This window comes from Chrysochloris asiatica, unplaced genomic scaffold (genome assembly GCF_000296735.1).
Source record: "Chrysochloris asiatica unplaced genomic scaffold, ChrAsi1.0 scaffold00301, whole genome shotgun sequence".
NCBI classification, from domain to species: Eukaryota; Metazoa; Chordata; class Mammalia; order Afrosoricida; family Chrysochloridae; genus Chrysochloris; species Chrysochloris asiatica.
The window spans coordinates 1,044,658-1,052,310 of NW_006408819.1; the positions used below are offsets into that span (position 1 = coordinate 1,044,658).

A 7,653-nucleotide genomic window follows, 5' to 3' on the forward strand; every position below is an offset into this window, starting at 1 on the left:
GATTATTTGCTCAGCATACAGGTTGAATAATTATGGTCAAAGAATACAACCCTGTCACACATCTTTCTTAATTTTAAAACATTCAGTGTTCCCATGTTCTCATCGAACAGCCGCCTTTTGGTCCATGTACAGATTCCTCATGAGCACAATTAAGTGTTCTTGAATACGCATACTTAGCAATGTTATCCATAGCTTGTCATGATCCACACAATCGAAAGCCGTTGCATAGTCAATAAAGCACAGGTAAACATCTTTCTGATATTCTCTGCTTTCGGCCAAGATCCATCGGACATCAGCAATGATATCCCTCATTCCACAGCCTCTTCTGAATCTGGCTTGAACCTCTGGAAGTTCTCTGTCAATGTATGTTTGCAGCCATTTCTATACTACCATTAGTAAAACTTTACTTGCATGCAGTTTCAAAGCGATTGTCCGATGATTTCCGCATTCAGTTGGGTCACCTCTCTTCTCTTTATTTATCTATTTTTTTGAGGGGGTCACCTCCCTTTGGAATGCACATAAATATGGATCTCTTCCAGTTAGTAAGCCAGATATTCATCTTCCAAATTTCTTGGCATAAGTGCCTCCTGTGCCGCCTCACTTTCTTGAAAGATTTCAATTTTTATTCCATCAATTCCTGGTGCCTTGTTCTTTGCCAAGTCCTTCAATGCACCTTGGACTTCTTCCTTCAGTATCATTGGCTCTTGATCATATGCTACCTCTTGAAATGGTTGAACATTAGCCATTTCCTTTTGGTACAGTGACTCTTTTATTCCTTCCATCTTCTCTTGATGCTTTCTGCATCATTCAATAATTTGCCCAAGGAATCCTTCAATAATGAAATTGAGGCTTGAATTTTTTCTTCAGTTCCCCCAGTTTGAGAAATGCTGAGTGTGTTCTTCTTTTTGGTTTTCTGACTCCAGATCTTTGCACATTTTGTTGTAATATTTGGCTTCATCTTCTTGAGTTGATCTTTGAAATTTTCTGTTCAACTCTCGTACTTACTCATTTCTTCCATTTGTTTTAGCATCTCTACGCTGGAGAGCAAGTTTCAGTGTCTCTTCTGAAATCCATTTTGACCTTTCCCTTCCTTCTTGTGTTCTTAATGACTTTTTGCTTTATTCATGTATGATGTTCTTGATGTCATCCCACAACTCTTCTGGTCTTCAGCCTTTAGTGTTTAATGTATCAAATCTGTTTTTCAGATGATCTCTAAATTCAGGTAGGATATAGTCAAGGTCATAGTTTGGCTCTCATGGACTTGTTTTCATTTTCTTCAGCTTCAGTTTGAATTTGCATATCAGTAATTGATGGTCTGTTCCAAAGTCTGCCCCTGGCCTTGTTTCGACTGATGATATAGAGCTCTTCCATCATCTCTTTCCACCGATGTAATCAATTTGATTTCTATGTATTCCATCTGGTGAGTCCATGTGTATAGTTGTCTCTTATGCTGTCTAAAGAACGTATTTGAAATGAACAAATCATTGGTTTTGCAGAATTCTATCATGCGATCTCCAGCATCATTTCTATCACCAAGGCCATATTTTCCAACCACTGATCCTTCCTCTTTGCTCCCAACCTTTGCATTCCAATCACCAGTAATAATCAATATATCTTAATTGCATTTTTTATCAATTTCAGACTGAAGAAGTTGGCAGAATTCTTCTATTTCATCCTCACTGCCTTTTGTGATTAGTGCATAAATTTGAATAATAGTGGTATTAACTGGGCTTCCCTGTAGGCACATGGATATTATCCTATCGCAGACAGCATTTTACCTCATGACTGATCTGGATATGTTCTTTTTGACAATGAATACAACACCATTCTTCTTGAATTTGTCATTGCCTATATAGTAAACCATGTGGTTGTCAGATTCAAAATGGCCAATACCAGTCCATTTCAGCTCATTAATGCCTAAGATATCGATGTTTATGCATTCCATTTCATTTTTGACAACTTCCAATTTTCCCAGATTCATACTTCGTACATTCCATTTTCTGATTTTCAATGGATGTTTACAGCTGTTTCTCTTCATTTTGAGTTGTGCCACATCAGCAAGTGAAGGTCCCATGGACTTTTCTCCTACAGGTTTTACTCCATTCGCATCATCATGGTCAAGTCTACTTTGAGGAGGCAGCTCTTCTCCAGTCGCATTTTGAGTGTCTTCCAACCTGAGGGGCTCATTTTCCAGCACTATATCTGACAGTGTTTCTCTGCTATTCATAAGGTGTTCAGTGAGTAAATATTCAGAAGTAGTTCGTCACTCCTTCTTCCTAGTCTGTCTTCGTCTGGAAGCTCATCTGAAACCTGTCCACCATGGCTAACCCTACTGGTATTTAAAATACCAGTGGCATAGCTTTCAGAATCATCAACTCACAAACCATCACAGTACAACAAACTGACAGACGAATGGTGGATTAAAATGATAGTATTTTTAATTATGCTGATGCCATTGGATCTGACTCATAGTGACCCTATGTACACTAGATTGAAACACTGCCCAGTCCTGTACCATCCTCACCATTGTCATTATGCTTGAGCTCATTGCTATTGTTACCATGCCAATCCATCTCGTTGGGGGTCTTGCTTTTTTGGGGGTACTGTCCACTTTAGTAAGCATAATGTCCTTCTCCAAGGACTGGTTCTTCTGATAATATGTCCGAAGTATGAGAGTTGAACCTTTTTCATCCTGACTTCTAGGGATCATTGTGGTTGTAATGCTTCCAACATAGATTGGTTAATCTTATGGCAATCCATGGTACTTTCAATATTCTCCTCTAACACCATAACTCAAATGAATCAATTCCTCTATGGTCTGCCTTATTCATTGTCCAACTTTCACATGCATGTGAGGCTATTGAAAATACTCCAGCTTGTGTCAGGCACAGCTTACTACTAAAACAGATATCTTTGCTCTGGAACACATTAAAGAAGGTCTTGTGAAGCAGATTTGCGTAATTCAATATGTCCTTCAATTTCTTGTAGAAGTTACTATTTACTGAGTTGCTATGCTGTGTGAGTTATTGTATTATGATCTTTATAAACTTTATCTCATTGATTCTCTCAACAAATCTCTGAGCATGGTTTCTTCATACCCATTTTACATGATAAAACTCTGGCTTAGTGAAGTAAAACATCTTGCTCAAGATCACATTGTTAGTGATCTGAACCTCAGTCTAGTTCAATCTGATTCTAAAGCTCTTATTGTGTAATCAAAGCACTATGTGGCTCATATGGACATTTAAAATAATGAAAGTTTTGGGGGTTTGTTTTGTTTTTTTACAACAGTGATTAATGAAAACCTTGAATTTAGGGTAACAACACTATCAAGAAGATAATAAGTTAGCTAAAAGCAAGCTCCAGTTTGGCAAAAACTCACAAAAACATAGCCATGGGAATAGCCTTGGTTTTTTGTTTTGTTTTGTTTTGTTTTTTTACCAAGTCTATTCCATGAAACTCAAAAGGAGCCCAGAATGTAATGTGGCTATAGAATCATTTTCCACAATAGTTTGCTGCATTATCAGGAAAAGAATGTCCAGAATTAGGGAATTGAAAATCCTACTGTACTCATGTCAAGTTTGTAATCTTGAGCTCAGTTCCGGGCTGTTCAGTAGAGAACTGCTGGGATGGGGAAGGAGAAGGAACTGGGACTGTTTAGTCTGGAAACTGACTAGAAGATTCATGAGGAGCCATCCCCACTATTTTCAAGTCTTTGAAGATCTGGGGAAGAAGGAGCAGGATTGTGTGTTCTATATCCATAGGGGGTATGGTGATTCTGTAAGAAAGGACTGGACTGCAAACCAGAAGGTTTGTGGTTCAAATATAGAAGCTGCTCTACAAAAAAAAAAAAGATGAAACTTTCTGCTCCCACAAAGATTTACAGCCTCAGAAACCCTATGCAAGATCACTATGAGTTAGAACCAACTTGACAGCACTCAACAAAACATCTTGTCAATAGAAAAATACAACTCTGAGATTAATCAGTAGGCTCAGTGTGAGAAGGTAGATTTTTCTAATAATAACAAAACCTTTCTTACAATGGAACCTGCTCCTTAATGTTCAGTGGAAATAGATAAGCAGAAGCTAGAGGACACTTTTCAGATGTAATGCTCTGAGATTCCTATGCCCGTGCTAATTGTTGTTGTTGTTAAGTGCTGTCGAGTCAATTGCAACCCATAGCAACCCTGTATAGGGTTTCCAAGGAGCAGCTGGTGAGCTTAAACCACTGACCTTGCAGTTCAAACAACTTTGCAGTCTAACGCATTGGACCACACCAGGACGTTATTAGGTGGATTAATTAAGCTTTGATGATCTCTGTTTTTCACCTTAAATTTTGAGTGGGGCACAACTCCTTTCCTGTGGAAAGTTGGCAAACTCATCAAATATGCCTTCAATGGTTCTCATCTTCTCTTTCTCCAGGTGTTACCACTGTACTCACCATGACCACCTTGAGTATCAGTGCTAGAAACTCCTTACCTAAAGTGGCATACGCGACGGCCATGGATTGGTTCATAGCCGTCTGTTATGCCTTTGTATTTTCTGCGCTGATTGAATTTGCCACTGTCAACTATTTCACCAAGCGAAGTTGGGCTTGGGAAGGCAAGAAGGTGCCAGAGGCTCTGGATACTAAGGTGAGATACAGCAAGAGAGGGGCTAGGAAGCACCCCCTGAGAAAACTGTATTGGGACCAGGAGTGGGCAGCCTGCAGCCTACAGGAACTTAGCAGGGCTGTATGCTGTTCACTGGGGTCATCAATCCATTTTTCAACTGGAGTGCTCCTTGGCAATGTGGAGTGTTGGCTGGGGACAAAGGAAAGAAGGCAGACATCATGGAAGTTATCTTTTGGTAGGACATAAAACCTCTAAGTTTGATCTCAAGGGGAACAAATTGTACTTACAGAGTAATCCATAAAAGTGGACTCATTCTTCAGCATAGAGGAGAGCAGTCTCTAGGCTAGTCACTTCTACCCCTGATTCCCAATACATTCAAGATACAATCACACAAAATTGATCATCATTCAATATGGGTCTTTGCTCCTTTCTCTTTTCTATGCCTTTTGAAGATCTACTCATCTTCAAAACTTCTTGAAGGCAAGGTCTTGGCTGCATCATATTTTTTAAGTATCCAGCATACTTGACCAGGATCTGACTCATAGTAAAAATTGTAAAAATAGTGGTTGGATTAATGAATTGATAGGAAGGGGGAAGAAAGACAAAAAAAACAACAAACCAACTGAAACTGGCAGGACTAAAACATGATTACAGTGAAATCAAGACCAGTGTCCCAAACTGCTTTAAACAAGTTCAGTTCTCTAGATCTAGATGAAGACTATTCAAAGATGTTAAAAAGAACTAGCATATAGGATCCCAGAACCATTCCAGTTCTCTTCCAAGAATCATGGAGAAAAGTCACGAAAAGTTCTCAAAATGGGGGCAAGATGGATTTCAAAGTGTATAGAATGGTGAATTGGTAAAATTTTTGAGAAGTGCCTTCATGAATCTGAGGAACAAATTACTTTCAATTTATAAGCCTATTCCTAGCCAAACTATCAATTAAGTTATAGTTGTTGTTAAGTGCTGAGAAGTTGGTTCCGACTCATAGAGTTTCTTGTATAGAGTTTCTGATATTGTAATCTTTGTGGGAGCAGAAATCCTCATCTTTCTCCTGCATCAATTAAGTTGAGAGGCAAAATAGTCATTTTGAGACCTACAAAACCTCAAACATGTAATCTTTCTTGTATCCTGACTTAGGAAGGTATTGAAGAACATGTTCTATTAAAAGAAGGGAGTAAAACATAAAAGAGTAAGTCATGGGATCCAGAATAGAGGTTTATCATCCAACAGAGACAAGAAGTGAAGGGGAGTCCTAAAATGACAACTATGCAGCATGTCTCAAGAGGAACCAGCCCAATTTGGAGCAGGAGGCTAGAGATATTGATGGTCAAACTGAAAGTATTGCTGTAAATGTATTGGAGGATGGGAACTGCATGGTGTAAGTGAGGTAAATGAGTATTTATATTCTTCACTGAATGACCTTTCCACTTTCTTTCTTTTCACAATAAAAAGACAATTGGCAATGTACAAAACTGATGGCAGTATAAGCATCATATAATAAAAACAAAATGAAAAAATAAATCTCTATGTTTATAAAGAATATACTTATTCTTATAATGCTTTAAAATATTCATAAATTCTTACCTAAATTTTGGAAACAGTCATTTCTTAGACTGTTCTTATTTTCAAATGAGAAAACCCTAACATTTTACTCTAGAACACAACACGCTCAACTTCCATCCAGGTTTTGGAAAAGCTTAGTCTCTTATCATGGATGGCTTCTAACTGTATGGAGCATTTTAGCTATAAATTGAGTCACCCTTTGGTAATTTCTCCATGAACTGAAAATATTCAATGTAGGGTTCTGTTTTACTCATAAATAAGTGACCCTTCTACCAACTTCTACCATGGCATAAATTCCCTGACAGCATACTTTATAACGGGTGAATTGATTGAAACAAAAACAAACAGCAGTCATGTATATATGATATACAGAGCTCAACATTACATGACTCCAGATTTCAGGCATAACAGTCTAAGGAGAGCAGTAAGGTTATATACATGTAGACATATTGATCACTGCACAGGACCAAGTGCTGAATGTCAAAGGGAAGAGAACATGGAAATGCTCCCTCTCCATATTTTTTAGCCTTATTTATATGACTATTTCCTGAGGAAATGACTTCTTCAGAGCCCTTGTCCATTCCCTCCTGCTTATCTGCTCCTTTATTTCATGTCAGCTGCTTCATCATTAATGCTCACCTCATCTGGCCATATTACTCTCTATTTTTGTTCATCTTACCAACATTGTTGTCTTTTATGCATGTTCATTGCATGTACTTTTTAAACTATTTTACATTATTCACAAACACACAATTCCTGTCTTTGTCTTTCACTTCAATTGACACCATAACTAGGATTGGACACCATAACTAGAATTAAGTTATGGCAACTTTATCAAAATAAGTCCAGGTTGTCCCAACTGCCAGGCACTGCTGCTGTTTCCACCACTGTTTAGGGATGTTGGAAATGCACCAATCTGATTGTCAGTATACTTGCTTTAGGGCTTATTTAGTAAGATTACGAGAGTTAGTCAGCCAATGTACATAGTATTATTGTGTTTGGAACTGTCACATAGCATCAGAAGAGACTCATAATAAATTATGTTGCAAACATTTGAGACCATGTGTTCTACAGATCTCAACTCCATATCATCTTTGGTCACTACCCAATTTGTAGTTTCCTATTTGAATATGTATGCTTTTTTGCTTCTTATCCTTATATTCTTTACTGAATGATGCTTCCGTTTCCAATATTAACTTAGATATCTTAACCTGATTATCAGCTGTGGTGTCCTTTCCACTGCCTTTTTTTTTTTTAATGTTTTATTGTGAATTATATGATAGTTTACATGGGAGAACTTTAGTTTTGCATTCATTCCATAGTATAACATCTCATTGCCATGGTTCCAATCCCCTCCATGCATCATCAACCACCAAAGGGTATATCCCAGAAACCCGCCCCCTACACTTCTCCCTCCTCTCCCCAGTTTTCGGCCCATAGTCCCTTTCCCTCTCTGGGTCCAAAGTCCCCAGTC

At 38.2% G+C, this 7,653-nt stretch overlaps 1 protein-coding gene across 1 annotated transcript in view; it reads left to right on the plus strand.

Annotated features, from left to right (window-relative positions):
• Positions 1-7,653, plus strand: part of GABRA3 (gamma-aminobutyric acid (GABA) A receptor, alpha 3) — a 306,376-nt gene that overhangs the window by 286,751 nt on the left and 11,972 nt on the right. The window contains exon 8 of the mRNA XM_006874786.1: positions 4,423-4,634. Within this exon, the coding sequence (XP_006874848.1) occupies positions 4,423-4,634 (212 nt within the window). The remainder of the gene's footprint in view (positions 1-4,422; positions 4,635-7,653) is intronic.